Source organism: Ceratotherium simum, chromosome 36 (assembly GCF_057802395.1).
Source record: "Ceratotherium simum simum isolate JZ-2026a chromosome 36, ASM5780239v1, whole genome shotgun sequence".
Classification (NCBI taxonomy): Eukaryota; Metazoa; Chordata; class Mammalia; order Perissodactyla; family Rhinocerotidae; genus Ceratotherium; species Ceratotherium simum.
In genome coordinates, this window is record NC_141935.1 from 22,947,941 (window position 1) to 22,974,383 (window position 26,443).

The 26,443-nt window shown below is 36.5% G+C and overlaps 1 protein-coding gene across 1 annotated transcript in view; it reads left to right on the forward strand.

Moving 5' to 3' along the window:
• Positions 1–26,443, forward strand: part of DNAH14 (dynein axonemal heavy chain 14) — a 346,391-nt gene that overhangs the window by 135,565 nt on the left and 184,383 nt on the right. Inside the window, exons 31-36 of the mRNA XM_087424245.1 lie at positions 588–656; positions 1,285–1,471; positions 2,508–2,584; positions 8,045–8,216; positions 14,941–15,030; positions 22,210–22,344. Of these exons, the coding sequence (XP_087280371.1) occupies positions 588–656; positions 1,285–1,471; positions 2,508–2,584; positions 8,045–8,216; positions 14,941–15,030; positions 22,210–22,344 (730 nt within the window). The remainder of the gene's footprint in view (positions 1–587; positions 657–1,284; positions 1,472–2,507; positions 2,585–8,044; positions 8,217–14,940; positions 15,031–22,209; positions 22,345–26,443) is intronic.

Sequence of the window (26,443 nt, forward strand, 5' to 3'; positions counted from 1 at the left end):
CCTCAGATTTTGTCCCAATTGTTCTTCCTTTCCTGTTTTGAGCACCCTCGTTGGTATCAGCTGTCCACGAAATCACTAGAGGATTGCTCTCCGTTGTCCCCACCGCTGGTGCTGACAACAGGACACTAATGTCCATGCCAAGGGTTCTATTTCATAGCGTTCCCACAATTATTTAATTGGGGAGTGGAGGCAGGCTGTGTTCCATGCTAAAGCAGGAACTCGATGCTGTGGCCATTGTGTGTTCCACTGTGACATCCAGGCAGAGCTCCAAGCCCCAAGGGTCTGCTCAGGATCCTTTCCCTGTGTAAGTCAGTTCATTCAGATGGCTACCTTCCAGCCTCAGGCCCCACAGAACTTTTCAGACACCTTCAGACATGATCAAATAAATCTGAATCCCAGCAGGGCTCACAACTCTGGCTCAAGATGAGCCTCTTCTTTCCCCTCTTACCATGGTTTTTTCCCAGCATACAGTTTGGATCTAAATGTATCACAGCCTTAGGAAAATTTCCACACTCACTTGTAGTTTTAACATACTTCGGCCTAGAGAAAACAGTTCTCTTAGTGATGAGTACTGTAATGTCTTGTAGGTTTGTACTGGAAGGAAAAGAAGTTCGTATCAATATGTCTTGTGCGGTGTTTGCCACCATGAATCCTGGGTAAGTATCAGGTAATCTGCGGTAGAAGTGGACACAGGCCAAAATCTTTTTCTTAAATTTTATCCAAACATGGAGTTGTCTGACATTGTATACCTATCATTCACCCTTCACCACCTCCTCTGAACCCCTTCACCACCCACACCATTTATAAACAGCTACAACTCTGCACTTATCCGTGTGGATGATCTCACATTAAGCCCTGACCAAAGGACGTTTTCACTTCTTAAATAGCCAGAGAGAAAAGAAAACGTTGGCAGTTTGTTGCAGAAAGGATACAGGCAGAAAAGCTGATGAGAGTAGCAGAAGAAATAAGAATATGGTGGTTACAGAGAGTGGAGGCTGGGCAGGCTCAATGAACACCTGTTCAAGGAATGTTGTGATGGTCCAGAGAGTTAGAGGGAACTGATGGGAGGTGAATTGTGGGAGGAGGCAGAGGAAGAAAAGATCGTAAACTGGGAACCTCTCTGAGACGAAAAGTACAGTATAAACTGTCTTGTAAACTTGTTTTCAGAAAAGGGTCACGTAGAAAGCCAATCGAACTATTTGGGAGAAAATTATACTATGTGGTTCCCCATTTGAAAAACTGAAAAGTAGTGGTTTTTGTCTTTGTTTTTCTTATCTTCCTAAGATACAAGGATCAAGTAGAACTCCCAGATAACTTAAAATCTCTATTTCGCCCAGTGGCAATGATCTCTCCCCATTATCGGATGATTGCTGAAATAACGCTGTTTTCAGTTGGTTTCAAATCTGCAAAATCATTCTCTGGAAAGCTAGTTAACCTTTTCGAATTAGCTAGCAAACAGCTCTCACAACAGGTAATGAACTTATTTTTCTCAAAATAAAGGTAATTATGTAAAACTTTAAATAAAACTTTTCTGGTATTGGTCCAGCAATGACTGGGAAAATAATGGAGCTAGAATTCCTATCAGCACATCAAGTGCTTGCACCAACTTGGATGTAAGTCACTATGTAAAATCAGTCAAGGTTCCAAGATCTGGAGAGAGTAATCAAGTATCTGTTGTTTTAAATTATAGACTACTTTCTCCATACAAGGAAGTTAACATCTAGAGCAGTGGTTCTCAAACTTTATCGTGCACCAGAATAATTTGGCTTGTTAAAACACAGATTGCTGGACCTTACCACCAACTTTCTAATTATCTGGAGTGGGGCTTGGGAATTTGCACTTCTAACAAGTTCTCAAGTGTTCCTGATGCTGCTGATCTGAGTACCACACTTTGAAAATTATTGTTCTAGGATATACCAGGTTAATGAGTATTTGTTTATAACCCAAAGTGGTTTGGACAGTTAACCACATTAGCCCCAAAGTGTTCCTCTTAACAATATTTTTCAATTAATCTCTCCGCAGAGAAAATTTAATTGAGATATTGATAGTTTTTAACACCTTTAATACAGTCTTGCACCCCATAACGTTCAGTCAATGACGGACCACATATATCACGTATATGACGATGGTCCCATGAGGTTAGTACCATACTGTCTAGGTGTGTAGTAGGCTATACCATCTAGTTTTGTGTAAATACATTCACTCTGTGATGTTCACAAAACAACAAAATCACGCAATGACACATTTCTCAGAAAGTATCCCTGTCATTAAGTAACCCATGACTGTATTTGTTAATCTTTCTTTTAAGAAGGAGACTGTTAGGAGAACCAGTTTAGGAGAGAAGGGAGAGCATTAGAAGCAGAATTAAGTGTTTCTTGAATTCACATCACTGTTTCTCTTCATAGCATAGGTGGTTAGTGATTTAACTATAGACTATATGCATTTATTTCCAAATTATTCCATTTTTTCTTCAGAAACACTAACTCAAATATTTTAATGTTCGATAGGATCATTATGATTTTGGCCTGAGGTCTCTGAAGACAATTTTAACAATGGCTGGAAAGAAGAAACTTGAGTTTAAAAGGTCAGTTGAATTTTGAATTGTGTTAGGTCAAAGGGAGTTATACAACACTGGGAAAATAATTTGTAAAATTTTAAGTAATGATGACAAGATAAAATAGGAAGCTCCCAGAGTGTTGCAGTATAGTATGGTAGAGATTATTACAAATATGAAAGAAGAGGAAGAAAAAAATGCACAAAATCCCTGGGTAACTTTCCCCAAAAGGGCCTATTCTTTAAAAAACTGTGCCTTACCTTTACATAATAAAAGCTATACTAGAATAAAAGACCCCATGTAGAAGAGCAATAACTTAATGAGAAATGTAAAGCCCGTATGAATATACCTACATGAGAAATGTGTAAAACCCATATGAAGAAAACAGGAAAACACGAAAGACACAAATGAAAACATGAATAAATGAATAATACTCCACATACTTAGTTTCATAACATCTTAAAGGACTTATCATAAAGATTTAAATACTCTAAATGTTAATTTATGAATGGAAATGCATTCCAGGGAAAATAGCAAAAAGTATTGTTTGTTTTTAGGCAAGCTGATCCTGAAGTTCATGTTTAAGACTAACAATTAAGACTAGCTAGAAAAATATTGAAAAACGAGCAATGAAGGAGAAATAGCCCTTTAAGTATTAAGACGTATTATAAACTTTCAATAATTAAAACATTGTGGTCCTGGCTCATGAGTAGAAAGACAAACCATTGAAACAGAATAGAAAGTCCAGAAATAGAACTGTATGCCTTGGGCATTTAGTATATCATAAATCAGGAGGCAAGAATAGACCTTTTTTTGTGTGTGTGAGGAAGATTGGCCCTCAGCTAACATCTGCCAATCCTCCTCTTTTTGCTGAGGAACATGGGCCCTGGGCTAACATCCATGCCCATCTTCCTCTACTTTATATGAGACACCGCCACAGCATGGCTTGACAAACGGTGCATCGGTGCACGCCCGGGGATCCAAACCAGCGAACCCCGGGCCGCTGCAGCGTAGCGCGCGCACTTAACCGCTCGCGCCACCGGGCCGGCCCCAAGAATAGACTTTTTAATGAATGGTGTTGGGAAAACTAAACAGCCATCTGGATAAAGATCACATTGGAAACATGGTTGACATTATTTACTAGGATAAACTCTAAAAGGATCAAAAAAGTATCTAAGATTTTAAATATAAGAAATTTAAAACATGCAAGTATTTGAAGAAACAAAATATCCTTTATATCCTTGAACTACAGAAGACATTTAAAACTAAGACTCAAAATCCAGAAGCAATAAAACAAAGATAGATAATGGGCAAAAAATACTTTCTGTGAAGTAAAAAGACAAATGACAAACTAGGAAAAGAGATATTTGCAACTCATGTCATAAATAGCTCATCCTCTTGACATATAAAGATTTCCTAGATAATTTGGGAAAAAACAATCATACAGAAAAATGGGCAAAGAACATCAACAGACAGTTCTCAGAAAAAGAAACATAAAAGTCCTTTAAATATATGAAAATACACTCAAACCCCCTCATAATGAGAGAAATACACATCAAAATTAAACTGAAATATTGTTTCTCACTTATCAGATGGGCAAAAATATGAAAGTTAGATAGAACTGTCTGTTGGTGAGGCTATAGGGAAGCAGGCATTCTTTTTCATTATTGGTAAGGGGTATACCTATTTGTATTGGTTTGATTTGGGCTATATTTGTGTATTACCTATTAAAAATTAAATGAAAAAATGTGATGAATATGTTGCAAAAGGATATATTCATATACCATTTATGTGAATTTTTTAAACATAGTAAATATTATAAATCTGTATGTTGTCCAAAGTACAGAATGTTGCGTGAGAGGGGAAAATAGTAGCAGATAAGGCTTTAGCTCTACTGTAATATTTTATTTCATAAAAATAAAAGAACTGAGGCATATATTGCAAAATGGCCTGTGTAAATAGATGTCTGTTACGAATGTTTTATAATTTTAAAAAATTAAAGATAAATAGTTCCAAGCATCAGCTCCCTGATGTCCTCAAGTCCTCCAGTCTTTCTTATAGTCACCTAGGTCTTTGTGTGAATAAATATTTTGAAGAAAGTGGTACTGTTCTCCTTCCAAAGTCCCTGGTTAGTTTTCTTCAAGTTGCAGAAAACTCACAGTTCTCACAGTCCCCCTGGATTGGAGTTCCTTTTTCCAGTGTCCTCTCAGTCTGTCTCCTGTCGCTGAGAGCAGCTCTCTTCTCTCTGCTCTGTGCTCGCACGAGTGTGACAACCCACTTCTTTGATTTCCCCCAAAGCACCACATAAATGATGTGCTTGTACAAAATTGACTATATTATGAAGAGGATTGGGGAATTTTTTTATCGGAGTGAAGCACGGTGAACAATTTACAAATTAATATTAGACAATTCTGCTTTTGGCCCTTCCTGCCTCCAAAAATCATAATTCTTCTTGCCTCTTCCCTCTTTCCTTCTCTGTCCGTTCCTCTCCCTCCACTCCACCCCATTCTTCCTAAGCCTTCTGATTTTGTCTCTGAGGCACGCAAGAATACTACAAATTTCTCTCATTTCTTTATGCATAGTAATTCAACCTTCCCTTTTTCCTGGCTTCTCTTTCTAGATCATGTTGGCGGAGCCTAACTCTAACCCCCAAATACAGTGTCAAGGTGTTTACATTTTTAAAAAATGATAAAAGACAGTGTATTAATTTTGTAGGGCTGCCGTAGCAATTTGCTACAAACTTGATGTCTTAAAACGACAGAAATGTATTTTCTCGGAGTACCTGAGGCCTGAAGTCTGAAATCTAGGTTGTGGGTAGGACCATTCTCCCTCCAGAGACTCTTGGGGGCTTCCATTCCTTTCCTCTTCCAGCTTCTGGTGGGTGCCAGCATTCCTTGGCTTAACATCACGTCACTCCAATCTCTGCCTTCATCTGCACATCACCTTCTCTTCTGTATGGCTGTATCTCTCTGTCTCTCTCTTATTAGGAATATGTGACTGCATTTAGATCTGGATGACCTAGGATAAACTCCTCTGAAGATTTTTAACTGGGTTACATCTTTTGCGATACAGGGTAATACTTATTCTTTTGCCATTTCAGATAATAGTCACAGCTTCCAGGGATGAGGAAGTGAATATATCTTTGAAGGGGGGCATTTTTTCTGCCTACCACAGGCGGCTGTCTCTGTTTTTCCCTTAAAGGAATTTTCCAAATCTTCCCTTTTGTTTAGAAAATAAACTGTCCAACATCTGGAGTCCTAGGATCCACTTGGTAGGAGCAATTTTCTTTGTCAACAACTTGAGAATTAACAGCTCTTGAAGTATACACTTGAAACATTTATAAAACTTACCACAGCACTGGGCCAGAAAGTAAATCTTAACTAGTAATTCCAAAGAACTGGTATCATGAAGCAATCATAATGGGTAAAAAAGTTACATTTAGCTATCCTTTTCTTGAATTTTGGTTGACATTAGTCTAGAGCTTTCATTTTTTATTCTTAAATTATAACAGATAGACCCCATGGTAATCTCAGATGCCATCCCCCAAATTATTCTTTTGTAGAATTTTAGCAAAGTGTTATCTTTATATCTGATAACAAGGTATTGTAACAATATTGTAGTATTTTATATAAGCTATTATCTCTCCCTATCTCTACCCCAACCAGACATACTGGTTACCCCTTTTTTTTTTAATTTTCATTTAATATAAAACAAGATCTGTCTTGAGAAAAAAATGTGACAAAAGTCAAAGATATACCCTAGAACAGCAGTGAAGTCTGGGACCCTTTCCTCCTCTGGTGTGACCCTCTCGCTGTGACTTCAGGTGGACTCTTGCCCTCTGTCTACCAAATCACCTTCAGAAGAAAGACTCAAAGATGTATTCACAGGGAAATGTAATGACTGGTATCAATACCACTTCAGTATGGGGCTCTTGTTGTAACAGTGGAGTGATTATAAGAATGGACTTGGAAGTCAGAGAGACCTCACTGAATCCCAGTTCAGACATTTACTAGCTGTATGACATCGGGCCTGTTATTTAATTTGTCTGAGTATCACTCTTCCTACTTCTAAGGTTGTTGAAAAGATTAATGAAATAACTTAAAGAATTAAGCAAAGTGCCTAGTAAAAAGTACTCAATAAATGTTAGCTATTAGCTGTTTTTATTATGGACCAAAGACTTAAAAATCATCACCATCCTGATGAAGAATTTCAGACATCAGTAGACAAGAGGATGGGAGGGACACTTCTGCAGGGAAAACTCGTCTTTCTTTCCATCACTAAAATCATATCATACCACATATAGTTACTTTTTTATCCTTTTGATTACATTTTTAATCTATAAAAATATATACTGAAGTGTTTAATATATGAAATATTGTTACTATGGGGAAATAAATATATTATGTGATAACACTATGTCAGGAGGCTTTTGTTACAGTTAATGGAAAACTTAAGTTTGCTTAAACAGTAGAGAGAATTTACTGTTTCACCCAGTCAGAAGATCCAGAGGTAGGTGGGGTATGATTACTTTGATTAGGGTTTCAGTTTTATTTTTCTGAGATGTTCTCATCTCTGCAGTCCTCCATGTACTGGCTTATCATCTTTAGGCTGGCTTCCTTTTGGGTGGCAAGATGGCTTCTAATGAAAACTGGAGCTATCCACACCATTGAACTGAAGTTCCAAACCCTTCTGAATGGGCAGGTCATTTGTCTACCACTGACCACTGAGTCTAAGTGACTGCCAGGCAGTGATTGACTAGAGCTGGGTTATATTCCTTTAATGAATATTTGTCATGCCACATGCTTGCTTTCCAAAGCTCTCTTGTAACTATGGCTTGGACGTACAACCTTGGCAAATCGTAGACAACTACCCTAGAATCTGAACCTGAAGCCGGTGAAAAAGGAAATAGGATATACACAGAGTCCATTCTGGCGAGAGTGACAGCAGCGGCAGTAGCTACAGCCAGTAACCAGAAATCGCAGGGGCAGCCAGCAGTTCTAGTGCCAGCATCAGTGATATTCGTGCAACAGGCACTGCTCTCTGGACCTACTGATGGTGGCAGTCATGTTTTCACAGGACCACTTCTGTAGCATACTTTTGGCCATTGTTTCCAGCTGCGTAGTCTGCAAGCCTAGTTCTCTGGCCCTCCTAGAAATTTTAAATAAAGCATTATGTTATTTTTCATTTTATATTAGCCTGAATTCATTTCTGCTGTTTGCAACTAAAAAACCTTGCTGATACAGTGCCCATCCCTGAGTGAGTGACTGGAGAATGGCATCACCCTGATTGTTCTAGACCAGTCAGGGCCCATTCCTGGAGCTGGGGACCAGATTAACCTCACCCAAACCACATAGCTGCTGTGCAGTCAGGGAGAGGAGGAAAGGATATTGGGATAGCCACCTCGAAAAAAAAGAATATTAACGGTCTTTAATGTCAGCAAAGCATACTTGCTAACTTGTTCTTTATGTTTGTTTTCTTCTACCCATAAAGTAACACCAGTGACAATCTTTCTGAAACAGATGAAACTCTGATCATTATTGAGGCTGTGAGAGAAGTTAGTTTATCGAAGTTTCTTCCTGAAGATGTCACACTTTTTGAAAAGATCATAGGAGATATTTTTCCTGGAGCAACAGTTTCAAAAGTAAATCAAGTTGCCTTGGAGGTAATAAGACCTTTGCAAATCGTCACAAATGATTTAGATGTACAATAGCAGTTAAGATAAGAAACTAGATGTGGATTTAAAATATTACAGTTCTCCCTGAAATACTCTGTTCATATTATAATTTGGGGGATAAAAATTCCTGAAGATATATTTTTCCCTTGGGGGAAGAAAAAGAGCTTTCAGTGCATCATGGCCTAATGGAAAGAAGAAAGAACTGTGTACCTTGAAGCAAGGAAGGCTATTACATATTTCGTTTCTCAATTTTCTCATCTTTCAAATGGGAATGATAATGTCGGCTCTTCCAATTTTAAAGGAGTGCTTTGAGAATCCAATTAGCTCAGAGTTATGAAAAAAGACTTCAAATTGTAAATATTTTGTGGTATTCAAATTGCATATTATAATTGTAGAGCCCTTTATTTTTTCTCTTATATATACAACTTTACAGTCGTTGCCTTAGTCTAGATGGGATCTCAGTATCTCCTGTTACTATTTATAGCCTCCTGCCACTCCCTGCATTCTAGTATGTTGCCATCCGGCCACCAGCGTTGCTTTCCTAAAACTCGTTTGATCACATCACCAAAGCCACTGTTGGATCCATGTTGCCCATACTACAAGATCCAAATTAGTTATCTTGGCATATAATGCCTTTCACAATCTGGCCAGACCAGGTTATCTTTCCAACATATCCTATCCTTTTTCCTCCCTCCATCCTTTCCTCTCCCTCATATTCTTTCCACCCTGAATTTCTCCCTGTTTTCTGGCTTTTCCTAGGCCTTGATCAGGTGTCAGGCCATTAAACCTATTGATTCCTTTCCCTGAGACCCTACCCAATTTTTAAAATATTATTTTTTATTTATTTTAGAAAACATAGTTTAAACAGCTTCATAATTATCTGTTCTTTAAATACAATTAATAGGCTATGTATGTAAGTTTATACCCAACAAGCACAGAATACATAGTATTTTTGAGCACACATGAAGCAGTTACCAAAAAAAGACCATTCATTAGGTAATGTAGGAAGGTTTGGAAGAATTTCCCTCGAAAACCATCTGGACCAGGAGTTTTATAACAGGCAGCTCTTTCGTGGTTGTAGTCTATCTAGAGTTTATATCTCTTCTAAGATCAATTTTGTTAAACTAGACAGGATTCTCATTTCATTCACGTTTTAAAATGTATTACTATGGATTTGAACAAACTACATATGATTCTTTCAATTTCCTGTTTATGAGGTTATTCTCCCAGTCTTTTTTTTATTTTCTTAATTTGAGTTTTCTTCAGTAATTAGATTACCTAGAAGTTTATCTAATTTATTATTTTTTTCTCAAAGAACTAGCCTTTTATTTATTTACTGCATCTTTTTTTATTTCCAACTCTTTAATATCGATATTAATATTTTTTAATATCTTTATTCCTCTGGGTTTTGTATTGTTATTCTTTGGCTTTTCGAGTAAGATGTCTAATTCATTTGGTTTCTTTCTTTCTTTTTATTAATATAAGTTTATAAAAATTATAACTTGATAAGTTATAAAACTTCCTCTAAGCACTGCTTTAGTTGCCTATGCTGTAAGTTCAGATATGTAGGTTTTTTGTAATCATTGTTTTCCAGAAATTCTATGGTTAGTACTTCCTTTTTTTCCTAAGTATTCTTCTAAGACAGAGGTTTTTCCTGTTTTTAATTTCCAGGTAAGGGACCTTTTTATTTTTTGTGTTTGTTATTAATTTCTAGTCTTATTGCATTATGATCAGAGAATATTTTCTTTATTATTTATCCTTAGGAATTTAATTTCAATTTTTTATGACTTAATATATAGGTAATTTTTATAAATATTCCACATACACGTGAAAAGAAGGTATAACTCTTATCAACTGCAAGTACAAGATATGGAGTTCAATTTATCTCCATTTGTTAAGACTTGGTTAAATTAACATTTGTTAAGTGGAGCACAAAGTGCCGGATGGTGAGCCACAGTTCAACAACAAAAGACCAGAAGAGAAAATAAAACAGAGAAGTTTATTACTCATAGGTCCTGGAGGAAGTACACTGCACATGCCTCCAGGAGCCACACGGGGAAGTCAAGGCAAGGTGCAGGCAGAGAGAGGGGCAGGAGCCGGGGCACGTGCCTTTATTAGGGCATGTAAATGGAGTGCTTTGGGGCTCCCAGGCTAAGGCCAGGTTGGTCAATTCAAACCAAAAAGAGTAGGGTTTTGGTAAGTTCCGAGGGGGTCTTATCTAAGTGGCCCCGAAGGGGAAGGCCCTGGGAGGCAGGGGAGACAGTTGATCACAAGGGCTGTCGGGGAAGTCAGATCGGGAACTCACATTTGCTTGTGACTCTGTGGGCTGCTGTCTAGGGCATGCGCTTGCATGACGGGCTAGTGTCAGTTTAAGGACCCCACAGGCTGCTTGGCCAAACAAAATGGATGCCAAGGCAGCAATACCATGGAGTAGCCTAGCTAAAGTCTTACCACCATTTTATCTGTCTTATTGATTATGTTATTTAGGTCTCTTATACCCATGCTTATACTAGTTAACTTGATTTACCTTGGACTGAGAGAAGTGGATTAATGTCTCCTATTTGTACATTTATGTCTACTCTTACAATTTCTGTTTTCTAATAATTGTTGCTATGTTTGGTACATAAATATCAATAATAAATTATTATTATGAATTGTACCCTTTAACATATAGTGTCCTTGTTTTTATTGTCTACTATTTTTTGGCTTGAATTCCACTTTGTGGAATTCTTAAAGTTTGAAAATAAAAGAATGTCCAAAAGTATAGAAGGCAAGCACATATTAGAGTAACAGTTTTAACAAACAAAGTGGAATTCATAAAGTAGAGGATTTCTACTTTATATGGGATGCCTCCACAGCATGGCTTAACAAGCGGTGCGTCAGTGCGCGCCCAGGATCCGAACCTGCGAACCCTGGGCCGCCACAGTGGAGCGCGTGCACTTAACCACTGCGCCACCAGGCGGCCCCATAGTTAGTTTTGATTGGAGACTATATGCTATAATTTATATATTTATCCTTTTGAGAGAACCTTGATTGAAGTTTCCTACATCACCTAATGAATGGGCTTTTTTTGTAAGTGCTTCTTGTGTGCTCTAAAATAATATGTATTCTGTGCTTGTTGGGTGTAAAGTTATACACATAGGCTATTAATTTTTCAGAGCTTTGATGTGTCTGTTTATTTTTTATTTATCCTTTAGTTTTTGAAAAGGGTGTTATTAAGATCTTAACTACAGTTGTTGACATGTCTATTTTCCCTGCACTACTGTCAATTGTTGCTTTATATAATTTGAAGTTATATTATAAGTTGTATAAATATGTTTATATCTCCTTATTCTTTTACCCCTATACTATATTCCTCTTTGGCCCATATGGTATGTCTTGCCTTAAGATCTATTTAGTCAGATATCAAGATTGTTATCCAACATTTTTAGTGTGAGATTCATATCCTCAGAATTTCTTTTATTTTTCAAACTTTCTATGTCTCTCTGTTTGAACTATAAGTCTTGTAGGAGATATATTGATAGACTTTGTTTTCGTGTCATACAATCTGTTTTTATCTGCCCTGTATTTATTGATTTTAACTTTTTATATTCGTTATGGATTCTGTTATCTTAAAATGCATTTCTGTTATATTATTTATTTAATTTCTTTTTGCTTCACTGTTTTCTCTTTTCCTGCTCTTTGTGGAATAGATTGACTTTTCTTCTGTGTTTATTTTGTGTTTATTCCGTATGGTGCTTCCCTTAACTGAAGACTGACATTCATCATTATTAGTTCCTATTTATTTATTGAATTTTTCAATATCTATATCTTTTCCCTTTCAAGACAACTACTTTAGCATACCCTTAGGTCATCATTGGTCTTCCCCGTACTTTCACTCCTATTCTTGATGTCATGTAGAATTTTAGTTCCTGGTTGTTATGGGAATATTTTTTCCTTTTTCTTTTCCTAGCTTTTTAGCACACACACTCACACTCACACACACAAACGCATGCACACACACACACACATGAGCCTTTAGAACATTGTAAATTAACAAAGTATTTTATCAAACTTTCTCTTCCTGTCTCTTGCAGACTTCTCTTCAATTTATTCCTCTTTTTGAGTACTTCTCCCAACAGTGTTTTCAGAGTACATTTTTGTGGGGCAAACCTTTTGAGAACTTTAATACCTGAGACCATTTTTGGTATGTTTTCATATTTGAATGACAGTTTGGCTGGATATAAAATTCTAAGTTTGAAGTTCTTTTCATTTAATACATTAAAATATTTAATACATTAAAAATATTATTCCATTTTCCTCTTGCTCCAGAGTCACTCTTGAGAAGGTCAGTGTCACTTTGATATTTGTTGCTTTGTAGTATATCTGTTCTTTCTCTCCGGAAGCTTTTAAAATTTTTACTTGGTCTTTGATATTCTTAATCTCACTATAAATTCTCCAGTTATGAATTTTGGTATTCTGTTTGCCCTTTCAATATGTAATCTTTTATTTCTAGTTCTCTAAACTGACAGGAAAGAGACTTATACTGTGAGATCCTTTGTTTCACATGATTAAATGAGTTGGACTTTTCTAGACCAACAAGTTGTAAGTCCAAACTTGAAGCTACATAAGCTTAGCTATTTTCAGAGCACTTACATCGGTTTTAGATTTTGCATATTTTGTTTGTTTCCTTATTTTTAATGAAAATGCAATTTGATATTTTTTTCCTTTTTGCTCTGTGTGGTTTCCAGGAGAAATACAGTGAATATTTGCATCAAAGCTATTGCATACCTTTTGAAGATTTACATTTACATTTTGAGTATTTTCACTTTGCTAGAAAAAAAACCAAATAGATTGTCAGTTGACAAGTTTGCTTTCTCTGTCTTATGTGAGCATCCTTTTATCCCTCCCAGGCAGATTCTACACATCCCCTGCTCTCCTTTCTCCAATTGTAAGTTTTAACTGCCTCCAGTGTTACCTTGAACATTTTTCAAGTAACAGCTAAAACAAATAGCATTGCCATTCTAATAGCGTTTAGATGTACACATTAATGGTTTTATCTTTGAACTTCTTTATATATATATCTTTCCATCAGTTTTACAAGTCAGTTTATACCAGTCTGAGCTTATAGTAAAGTTTTCCATACAAGCAGATCAGTTTATTCAGCTACTTCCCCCTTTGTATAATTTTCACATCAGTAAATATGCAAGCTGTCAATTGTTTTAAAAAATGTTCCCAAATTGTAATATATGGCCATAGAAACGACATTAAAGATCATAATTTAAAGTTATGATTTTAATATTAAATTTGGAGTAATCCAGTCTTTTATTTCATGGTGTATTTTGGTGGCTTACACAGTGACCCGTCGTGTCTGATATTCCCACGTGGGAATATATGTTATTGAAGAAACTGTAGATGTGCTGTTTATACTTCTTGTTCATCTGAATTGCATGCGATAGGCAATTGGAATCTATCCAACTTATTTAAATTTCTGTCTCTAACAATATTCAATTTGTATGAGGGTCATTAACTCAGAGAAACCAAAGGATTAGCTGAGAAGTAATGGAACCACATCATGGAGTAAGAACTACGTATAGTTTATCATCCAGTTGACTCCACAGAACATCATAAAAAGTTATAAATACTTTACGCTAGGATTACAATTTTATTTCAAAACCTTCCAAGGTAAGGAATTTGTGAAAACCCTTAGCCAGGCGGGATGACATGTCTGAATGTCTCTTCTTTGATTATCCCGGTTCTGCTGATCTTCTGTGCATCCCATGCTGTCCTTATTCCACACCTGTGTGACTTCTCGCTTGTATCCAGGAAGGTGTCTAGGCTTGTATTAGTAACTGCAGAGAGTTCCTCGCCTCTACACCTAAAACTGCTCCAGGTGCAGGCCTTAAGTGGGCAGTCTCATCAGCTCCATTTGAAAGAAGTTGCTTTTCAAAAAATCCTCTCAGCTGATTTCCTACCTCCAGTTAGCCTTGCTTGAGGAGCTACTTTTTTCTCCATTTGTACAGTCCTGCTGAGTTTTCTGCCTCCTTCAGCTGTTTCTTTGTCTGTCTCGTTATAGGAATACTAGGAATAAGAAAGGGAGTAGGAGAGTTTGGTGAGAAAAACAACAAATCCCACTTTTTCTGTAGACCTAGTTACTAATTGTATCCACAATGAAATAAACCCCACTTTAGAAGGAAGCATGACTGCCCTTATAATTCCTGTGTTAAAGTATTAGGTGTCTTTCCAAGCTGCAGCCATTTCCTGGGATGTTCTAATGTATAACCACATCAAGTCTTCAGTTTTGTAAATTTTACTTGCTATCTTCGAATACTGTTTAACACTGAAACACTAAAATAATCACTACAAAATTGAAAACCTACTTTAATGGTGATTAGAATTACACATTGATACAGAATCTTTTATTCTTTTAGTGTGAGATAATTAGACAATTGTCTATGGTAACAGCTAGTTCTTAAATACATCTTAAAGCATGAGTTCTTAAATTGCAGGAGGGTCTATGAACTTCCTACTGGGGGTCTGTGAACATAAAATTTTGTATGTATTGTATTTTGAGGAGGAAAGTAATAATTTTCGTTATTCTTAGGTTGGGGAAAAAATTGAGAACTACTATCTCAAAGTGCAGTATTTGGTACCTAGTTAAGAGAGATTTTGTAGGATTACATATTAAGAGTTTAATTTGCAACGTATTTTAAATTAATTTTTTTTTTTTTAGAAAGTAATATCTACTGCAGCACAACAACTGGGCTTACAACAATGGCCAGCTCAGAAAGAGAAAATCATACAGTTTCATAACCAACTGCAGGTAAGTGTAGAATGGCATATTAGCAATTGTGTGCTCCTGTGGTTTAGTAGGTATGATCAATGAGAAAAACATAATAATAATAAAAGAGAGCTATTATAATGTTTTTCTAAGTGAAGTGGCTTATTGATTAACTATTTACCTAAATTTTGTTATTTGACCCCTCACTTTACCTCTCACCAAATTACACATCTTCTTTGACTTATGATGGAGTTACATCCTGATAAACCCATCATAACTCAAAAATACATTTAATACACCTAACCTCCCGAACATCATAGCTCAGCCTAGCCTACCTTAAACGTGTTCAGAACACTTACATTAGCCTACAGTTGGGCAAAATCATCTAACACAAAGCCTATTTGGTAATAAAGTGTTGAATATCTCATGTAATTTATTGAATCCTGTACTGAAAGTGAAAAACAGAATGGTTGTCTGGGTACAGAATGGTTGTAAGTGTATCAGTTGTTCACCCTCATGATCACGTGGCTGTCTGGGAGCTGTGGCAGCATCATGAGAGAGTATTGTACCATGTATCACTAATCCAGGAAAAGATCAAAATTCAGAATTCAAAGTACCGTTTCTACTGAAGGCCTACTGCTTTTGCACCATCGTAGTCAAAAAATCGTAAGTTGAACCATTGTCAAGTCAGGGACTGTCTGTAATTTTTTTCACCTTCATCCCCTTAGTACATAATTGTAAAACATCCTACAAATATGGTGCAAAATGTTCTGCATTCCATTGCTATACCTTCTTTGAATTTCTGTTCTCCGTGAATGAACCATTTGGAAAAGCATCAGACTTGGCATTTCTCTGATTACTAGTAAAATTGTACATCCTTTTATATGTTTATTTATTAGCCATTTGAATTTTCTGTGAATTGCCAGATTATCTAATGTACTCATTTTTCAATTTGGTTGTTTGTCTTTTTCTTAGTAAACATTTAGGCTTTTCATTATGCATTTTTATATCATAATTTCCTTATTGTTTATATGCATTGCAAATAAATTCTCTAAGTATTAGGTTTTTAGAAACATTCATGGTGTTCAGTTGTGCAGGAGACATTGTTAATGCAGTAAAATCTATCAGTCTTTCTTTTATGGTTGGTATTTTTGTGTCCTATTTTTAGAAATTTTTTCTATCCTATCTCATAAAGATATTTCTATAATTTTTTCTAAAAGTTTTAGATAGTTCATTTCCCATTTTTAAGTTGTCTGGAATTTATTTTTCTTCAAAGTATCAAGTAGGGATCTATTTTTACCCATATGGATAATCAATTTTCCCAAGAATTTTCCTCACTGATTTGCTATTTCTGTCATATACCACATTTCCATATCTGATAGCAGGGATTTCTTTATTAATTTCTTCTATATATTTTATTCTTTTTTGTGTGTGTGTGTGAGGAAGATCGACCCTCAGCTAACATCTACCAATCCTCCTCTTTTTGCTGAGGAAGACTGGCCCTGGGCTAACATCCATGCCCATCTTCCTTCACTTTTATATGGGACGCTGCCACTACATGGCTTGACCAGCAGCGTCGGTGCGCGCCCGGGATCTGAACCGGCGAACCCCGGGCCACCGCAGCAAGCGTGCACACTTAACTGCTTGTGCCACTGGGCCGGCCCCTATATTTTATTCTTTTGATCTATTTCCCTATCTGTATGGCAACACCACACAGTCTTAATCACCATGGCTTTATAATAAGTCTTCATGTCTGTCGATACCAGTTGTAAGGGAAGAAAGAGTTATCCTTGACCTTCTTAGGGTCCTTGGCTGGGTCTGAAAATTAAACTGACAAAGACAGATTAACAGGAGAAAAGCCATACACATTTTATTGAGTTTGTACATGTACATGGGAGCCTTCACATGAGAATGATGACCCAAAGAAGTGACCAGAACAAGAAGCTTTTAAATCTTTTAGATAAAGAAACAATAGATTTGTAAAGAGTTGACAAAACAAAGGAGTTTGGGCTAGGGGTAGTAAATGGTGAAGAAGTAACTAGAAAGATAAAGGTTAGTTTAACAAGGTTTTGTTTATACAGCCTTCTCAGCCCCAAATTCCCTGTCTCTGGTGATAAGAATGTCTTCTTTCCTTCTGGTACTGGGAGAGTGCCTTTCACATGGGAGTTTTATGACCTGTTTCAGGGAAGAAAAGTGCAGTTGGGAGGTCAGAGTGACCTTCCTGCTTCTGCCATTTTAAAAAATTCCTTTAGCTTAATATATATACTATGCCAAGGAGCCATATTTTGAGATAGTGTGTCCTGAGCCTCATCATCTTCCATCTTTGTTATTTTCAAAATTCTTGGATAATCAGCCTGTTGACTTCCACTAAAGAAATACTGTTTGGATTTTGATTGAAATAGAATTGAATTACTAATTATAGTGAGAATTTTCATTTTACGATATTACATCTTTTCCTCCGTACATATATTTGTCGAGATTTTACCCTGCTTCTAAGCTAACAGGTTAGCCTGCCACAGTTTCACAGTGGCAGAAAACATTAGACTCCTGGGTCAGGAAGGACAGTTTATTACTCACAGCAATAGCAGTAGCCGTTTCCCCAAAACTTAATTCCCATCGGGAGACGCAGGGTCAGGTGACTCCTGCACACATGGTAAGTTGTTTTACAGGAGAAGAACACCAAGCTTAGGAACCATTCAATCTTAAAAGGGGATTACTAGGAAATATTCTCAGCCTTTGTTCATGGAGACATTATCTTTTTTATTCTGGACAGCAAATAAATCTGTCCTCCATCGTGATAGGAGATAGTATCTCTGTCTTCCAAAACTGTTTGCTATATAAACATTCTTGAAAAAATAGTTCTAAATAAAGCTTTCAATGCATCTGCTCAGAGGCATGGAGAAATGTCAGAGACCTATAAAGAATTGTCTCCCAATAATATCTACCCCTCGTTTATACACCGTCTTGGCCTCTGGTGAATTTTCCCATGAGTATGCCACTCTGTTGACCACTCTGATTAATCTGACTGAAAGGTGCTGGTAGCAAATCCATCCATTTTATCTCATACAGCATTTAATTAAGGATTCTGTCAACAGGACTATAAACAGTAGGATGAGGCAAACCTAAAGTATTGATCTCAACCATGCCCATCCAAGGTCTCAGGCCCAAACAGTTAAGCAAATTCCATAAGCCATCAGAACCTACCTTGGAAAGCCAGGTAGATTTCTTCTTAAGTTTCTGAATTGACTATTGCTCTTGGAAGCATTAATCCAGGTACAGCAAGATTAATATCAATTGCACAGACTTTGTCTTGGCCCACAAGGAGGAAGTGTCTAGTGTAATTTTATCATCCATAACTACCCTGGCCAGTGAGTTGAGACTGATTTGAAAGCCTTCCAGAGACAAGGTGATGTATCCTTAAACACTGGATTTTTAACACTCTTAAAACCACCTCTAAGGTGTTAAGTGCATTGTTTTGGGAAGGGAGGCAAGTTAATGCCTGGCATTTGCATAAGAAGTACAATCCTAAGGGTGCACATGATACCCTTGGAAAGAAAGTGTTTTTTATAGTTGCTGGGTTCCCTAAATGGGGCCTACGTCAGTTCAAGGGGACGGGAAGACACAGGTTGACGGTGCCTCCAACATGGGTTCTCGGTTCAGTTCTAATAATTAAGTCCAGTGTTTTTTGGAGTGACCACTTGAGGACAATCGGTCCAATCTGACCCGTTTGCCAAAGTATAAGGCAGATGGTATTTGTCTCCCCATGGAATGACTGAGCAATGGAGATAGGGCTAGGAAAGATATCCAAGACTTCTTGAGGTGTTGACAAGTGTTTTGCCTGGGATGTGCAGGAGCTGAGGCCACCCCTACTGTTCCTGATAGACTTCTCAGTAAGGTTAAGGAGAATGAGAATTAAATCATGGTCAGTCCCATCTGGTAGGGGCTGGCAGTCCCAGCAGTCAGTTATGTTAAAGGCTCCTGCAGTTGTTTGGGATAGCCACATCGGGGCATTTTCTTTGAAGGTTAGAGAGAGAATTCTGAAAGACAAAAGATCTTCCATATCCCTCCCTTCCCCCATATTCCATGGTCTGAGGTGTTTCCTCCCCGGGTGTCTGGGTTTTTGCTGTTCTTATACTGCCACAAAATTGGTATGTCCCATTTCAGTAATTTTAACTGTAATTATTTTCCAAACATCCCCTACTCCCACCCATACCTTTCATCCTGAAGGGCTAGATGCAAGAGAGACAGGGGCATTTTTATAAAACTTAGCGAGAACCATTATGTCCCCTGCTTTAGCCTGCATGGGCCACTGTAAAAGGATTCAACAGGCAGTGTACTCAGTCAAGTAGTTGTTATCCTTATGACCTAAGACTGTGTCAATCCAAGAGAATCCAGGTAGTTGAATCAGAATTAAATTTGAATCCCCTAGGACCCATTTTGGAATGTGTGCCAATCGAGGTGGCCTGGAGTTGTCATTAGGGGAAAGAAAGAAGCACCATGCCCCGCAATGGTCAGGACTAAATCCTAAATTTTCAAAGTAGGTCTATATAATCCCTTATCTCTTTCATGCTGATAATTACCCAGGAAGCAAATGAAAGGAAATGGTCCCTTTTTGGGGACACCTACATTCAATGACCAAACTTCCTTGGTAAGTATGAGGACACAGAGAAGAATGGGAGATAGACTCAGAAATCTTTTTGAGTCAATTTTTGAGAAGGCTGTTTGAATGCTCAATAATACCAGATGCCTATGGATGGTAGGGAGTGTGGCAGGTCCATAAAATACGTTGACCCATCAGCTCATTGTTGAGTGACTTTTGCAATAAAAGGTACAACATTGTCAGACTGCAAATGGTCCAGAAATCCAAGCACATGACGCAAATTAGTTTCAAGAGACATAATGATGTGCCTGGAGTTAGCTGATTGGACTGGAAGAGCCACCCCGTAACTTGAAATAGTGTCAATATCAGTGAGGCACCACTGATAGCCCCAAGAGAAGAGATCAGAGATCTGATGCGGCATCTTGCCAAGAGTATATGGGGGTCATTTATGACCTGTGCAATGTGGCTTCCCCACTGTGAGACAACTATCTCAACTTTTGGCAGGAGTGATAAGTCTAGAATGCAGTGGTAGCCCCTACAGCAGAAACACACAGTCCTTTACTTTGTGCGGTCCATGATGGCGAACGCGTTGCTCCGTCCAGTACGGTCTTGTATCCACACAGCAATCATAGCAATCTGGGAAGGACAGCCTCCATCAGCAGCTTGATTCTTGGTAATCTCATCAAAGAATGGGTCCTTACCGTGGGCCCATGAGTGACTCAGATAGTTTGATCAGTAGCGACCATTTGTTTCCACAGTTCGAAGCCCCAAAGAGGGTTATCTTTATCTTCTAGTGTGTAGTTTTCGAGGTGGCAGACCAAATAGCTAGGCCATTGCCAAAGCTCAAGTGTCAGAGTTCTTCCCAGTGAGCAGAATCAATAAGTCTGCTCTTGGTTCTTCATAGCTGGCTCTGAGGCTCAACAGCAAGAGCCTTCACATTTCAGCTTAACCTAACCTTCAGTAAACCAGACCAAGGCATTTACGGGAATCTTTGTAAATCAAGAGCTCCACTGAGCCAGCAGCTTTGCTTTAGGAGGTGACGTGGGGATAAAGTTGCTCCCAGAGGGATAGCTGCCACTCTTTCATGTAAAGCCATGAGGCCACTGGAGCCAGGTTAGCTGCATTCTTTTTTTTTTTTTTAGTGTATTTATTTATTTTTTCAATTTTTTGTTTATTGCAGTAACATTGGTTTATAACATTGTATATATGCAATTTCCATTTGACAAGCAAGGCTTTTTGGACCCTTCTTGCCTTGCCAGTTATGGAATGGAACTATCAGACCAGAGAACCAGAAGGCCTCCATCAGGGTACAGAGATTGGAATGGAAGTGACAAGATATTTTAGCTTTAGCCATATTTGAATTTTAATGTACTTATGTGATACATTACTAAAAATAATAATTTCTTTAATGCTATTACAGTCATCCAGAAGAGATGGTGAGGGCCCATTCTGACAGTTTTTAAGAGCTTGATCATCTGACCCTTTACCCCCTTGTCTTAGTCTGTTTGGGCCACTATAACAAAATACCACAGACTGGGTGGCTTAAAAACAGACATCTACTTCTGACAGTTCTGGAGGCTGGGAAGTCCAAGATCAAAGTGCTGGCAGATGTGGTTCGTGGTGAGAGCCCTCTTCTTGCAGACGGTCACCTTCTCATTGTGTCCTCACATAATGGAGAGATAGCGAGCTCTAGTCTCTCTTTCTCTACTTATAAGGATGCTAATCCCATGATGGGGCCCCACCCTCATGACCTCATCTAACCCTAATTACCTACCAAAGACCCCACCTCCAATACCATCACATTGGGTGTTAGGGCTTCAACATTTGAATTTTAGGGGGATGCAAACTTTCAGTCCGTTGTGATTGGGATGGAGAGAAGACGGAATCAAGCAAAAGTTTTGTAAGAGATGAGGAGATGAAAAAGGCAAGTATTCTAATTTGGACAATTGGTACATAGTGGTTTTATTAACTAGATTAGGGAAATAAGAAAAGCAACAAGTTTGAAAAGAAGGTATGGATTAGATTACGTTGACTTTGAAAATCATGTGAGACATCCAGATGGAAATATTTAGTAGACCATTGAAATTCATTCAGGCACTTAGAACCAAAGACTTGGAAAAATGTATACATTAGGGAGTCATTAGAATTCAGGTCATAGTTAAAGATATTCAAATTGATGACATTGGATAGGGATAATTAAGAAGAGAGAGAGAGAGAGACAAGGATGAATTAGGAAAGACTAGCATGAAAAGGACAATCAGAACTCAAAAGCAGAAAAAATAGAAAAGAGGAAAGCCCAGATACGTGTTACAAAAGCCAATTGTAGAGAAAGGTACAGGAATAAACAAGAATTGGAAAGTGAGATAAACTGTTAGATATCAAGACTTGAAAATTATTCTTTGAATTTTAAAATTAGGCGATTTCTAGTGATTTTAACATTAGCCTAGTCAATAAAAACAGAAACCAGATTACAATAGATTGACAATAATTTGAAGGAAGGGTTCTTCAAATTTGAAGTGGATATAGTTAGAGATTTATTTGTAAATAAGAACTTCAAGTTTCAACTTAGCTAAACCATCAGTAAACCAGAATTAAACCATAAATCTGCAATTTTGTTTTAGGCTTATGTTGGTGTGATGTTAGTGGGCCCAACAGGTGGAGGAAAGACAACAGTTAGAAGAATTTTAGAAAGAACATTAATACTATTACCTGCTGAAGATTTCTTACCAGTTGGAAAAAGGGAATCTCTTTCACAGGTAAATGTTCTACTAAATAAAATGTTTCTCTATTTGTTCAGATCTTATTTTATACTTCAGTAACATTTTACATAAGTATGTTCTTTACTTGTTAAACTTATTGCTAGGATTTTGTAGTTAGAAATCATTCTAGTAAGTGGGGTTTTCTTTTTCATTTGAATCTCAAATTGGTAATTATAGTGTAAAATAAAACTATTGAATTGTATATTTATTTTGTATTTAGTCACCTTACTTAATGGACTGGTAAGTTCTAATATTTTTAGGTAATCAATTGAATCATCTTCACATGAGTATAATTTTGTCTCTTTTCTAATATTTATCTAACTTATATGCTTATTTTATTGTACTGATTAACCCTCCAAGACAGTGTTAACTATAATATCTCTTTCCTTACTTTATCTGGAACACAGTTAATATTTCTGCATTTAATATGATGTTTGCTCTTAGTCTATGGTATTCTTCATCACACTTTGTAAATTTTCTTGTATTCTTATTATACTTTGGTTTTTGACTCCTAGAATTTATGAAATGATTTTTCAGCATCTATTTTTTATATTTTAATTGGTTAATGTAATAAGCTATGTTAATAGATTGACTAATGTTAAATTGTCCTTGAAATCCTAGAATAACTCTTACTTTTTTATGATATATATTTATTCAATATAAAGTTAGACTCCAGTAAACAGCGTGTACTTCAATTATCTTATTTAAAGATTCATTGTAGGTAATATATTCCAAAAATCTTAGAAAGTCAGGTTCTCAGTTATGTGGATTTTTCTTTTTCAGTTAATGTGCAATATCCTACTTCAAAATCATTCCTGTAGCAGTTCATCATTCTTTATCCTTTTCTCTGTCTAAACTCTCCCTACCAATGGATCTTAATTAGTTCTTAAGCAATTATTTTAATTAATGAGGTTAATTATCACAGCAATTAGAACAATAACTAATATTTATGGAGTGCTAAATATGGGAAAAATACTGACTAAAATGCTTTCACTTGAATTATCTCATTAATCCTCACAACAACCCTGTGGACAGGAATTTGTTTTATTAAAACTGTTTTGTAAATTACAAAAGAAGTATGTACAATTGTGAAGAATTTGCAAAATGCTAAAATATAAAGAAATAATAATCACCTAGAGAGAGCAACTGCAAACATTTTGCCATATGTCCTTTGATTATTTTTTCTATACGAAGTATATTTTGAAGTAACTGAGATAGTATGGTGTATAAATAATCTCAATTTTTCTAATGTTGGCATTTTCCCCTAATATCGTATGCTGAGAGTTAACCCTGTGTCGTTAAAAACTTCTCACAATATCATTTCAATGACTGTATTCTATATATATGACTATACTGTAATTTATTTAATGATTCTCTTATATTTAATATTTTTAAATTTTTGATTTTTAAAATATAATTATAATAAAAATGTTGAGGCTGGTGGCAGGACCTTAGGTAATGGAATTGTTTTGATCTTCCTCCTTAGTTCATGCTTTTTTCCTAATTGGTCTGTTCGAGACTTTCTCTTTATTTTATTTTATTTAGTTTATTTGTTAATCTTCATTTCTTGTCTCTCTTCATCATAGAAACCCTCTCTAATGTTTTTACTATATGCCCTTATTCATGTGTGTGTCCTTTAAAAATGTCTAGCCAGGAATGGGATTGGTTTGTGGTAGGGTATAATTTCACCATATACTGCAAGGTGAAATTCATATAACATATAATTAACCATTTAAAGGTGTACAACTTAGTGCATCCACAATGTTGTGCAATCACCACCTCTTTCTAGTTTCAAAACTTTTTCATCACCCCAGGAGAACACCTCCCACCAATTAAGAAATCATTCCCCGTTACCTTCTCTCTTCATTCCCTGGAAACCACTGATTGGCTTTCTGTCTCGATAGATTTGCTATCCTGAATATCCTTTTCTTCAGGATATTTCATATAAAAGTAATCACAATATGTGACCTCTTATGTCTGGCTGCTTTCACTTAGCATATGTTTATGAGGTTCATCCAAGTTGTTGTATGTATCAGTACTTCATTCCATTTTGTGACTGAATAATATTCCACTGTATGGAATATTTGTTTATCCGTTCATCGCAATTTGTTTATCTGTTCATCCCTTGATGGATATTTGGGTTGTTTCCATCTTTTGGCCATTATGAATAATGACACTGTAAATATTTGTGTACAAGTTTTTATGTGGACATATGTTTTCATTTCTCTTGGATATATAGCTGGGTGTGAGTTGCTGGGTCATATGGTAATTCTGTTTAACTTTCTGAGTTAGCACCAAGCTGTTCTCCATAGCAGCTGCACTATTTTAAATTACCACCAGCAATGTATGAGGCTTTCTATTTCTCCATGTACTTGTTATTTTTTTTTCCATTCTAATGGGTGTGAAGTGGGGTCTCACAGTGGTTTTTATTTGCATTTTTTAAATGACTAATGGGTGTTGAATACCTTTTCATGTATATCTTTTTTGGAGAAATGTCTATTCATATCTTTTGTTCATTTTTAAATTGAATCCTTTGTCTTTTTATTGTTGCATCAAAAGAGTTCTTTATATATTCTAGATACGAAATCCTTATCAGACTCATGATTTTCAAATATTTTCTCCTATTCTGTGAGTTGTCTTTTCACTTTCTTGACAATGTCCTTTGATCCACCAAGGTCATTAATTTTTATGAAGTCCAATTTATTTATTTTTTCTTTTATTGTTCATGCTTTTGGTGTCAAATCTAAGAATCCATTGACAAATTCAAGGTCATGTAGATTTACTCCTATGTTTTCTTCTAATAGTTGTATAGTTTTAATTCCTATATTTAAGTCATTCATCTATTTTGAGTTAGTTTTTGTATTTGGAGTGAAGTAGGGGGTCGAGCTTCATTCTCTTGCATGGGGATGTCCAGTTTTCCTGGCACCATTTGTTAGAGAGACTATTATTCTTTTTCCCATTGAATGGTCTTGGCATTTTTGTTGAAAATCAATTGGCCGCAGATGTTTATTTCAGGACTCTCAGTTCTATTCCATTGTTCTATATGTGTATCCTTATGCCAGGATATATGTAATTTGATAGTTATGGTTTATAGTAAGTTTTGAAATTGGGAAATGTGAGTCCTCCAACTTTGTTTTTCTTTTTGAATATTATTTTGAGTATTTGAGGCCCCTTGAAGTCCATATGAATTTGAGGATTGGCTTTTCCATTTCTGCAAAAAAGACCATTGGAGTGTTGCTAGGGATTACACTGAATCTGTAGATCACTTTAGGGAATATTACCATCTTAACAATATTAGTTTTCCAATCCATGAACATGGGATACCTTTCCATTTTTGGATCTTTAATTTCTTTGAGCAAGCAAGAAAATTTTTTTTATATAGTTTTTTCTTATACAAGTCTTTCTCCTACTTGGTTAAATTTATTCCAAAGCATTTTGTCCTTTGGATGCTATTACAAATGGAATTGCTTTCTTAATTTCCTTTTTGGATTGTTCATTGCTGCTATATGGAAACACAACTGATTTTTTTGTGTTGATCTTGTACCCTGCAAATATGCTGATTCACTTATTAGCTCTAGTAGTTGTTTTGTGGATTCTTTGGGATTTTCTATATTATAGAATCATGTCATATTTAAATAAAGATAGTTTTACTTCTTCCTTTCCAATTTTGGATGCTTTTTATTTATTTTCTCACCTAATTGCCAGGCGAGGACTTTCAGTACAATGTTTAATAGCAGTGGCGAAAACAGGAATCCTTGCTTTGTTCCTGATTTTAGGGGGAAAGCTTGCAGTCTTTCACCATTGAATATGATGTTAGCTGTGAGTTTTTCATAAATACCACTTATCATGTTAAGGAAGTTCCCTTCTATTCCTAGCTTGCCTAGTGTTTTTATCTTGAAAGAATGTGAAATTTTATCAAATGCTTTCTCTCTCTCTTGATGTGATCATGTGGTTTATTTCCTTTGCTCTATTAATGTGGTGTATTACATTGATTGATTTTCCTATGTTGAACCACTCTCGCATTCTGGGATAAATCTCACTTGGTCATGGTTTATCATCCTTTAAATGTGCCGTTGGATTCAGTTTCCTAGCACTT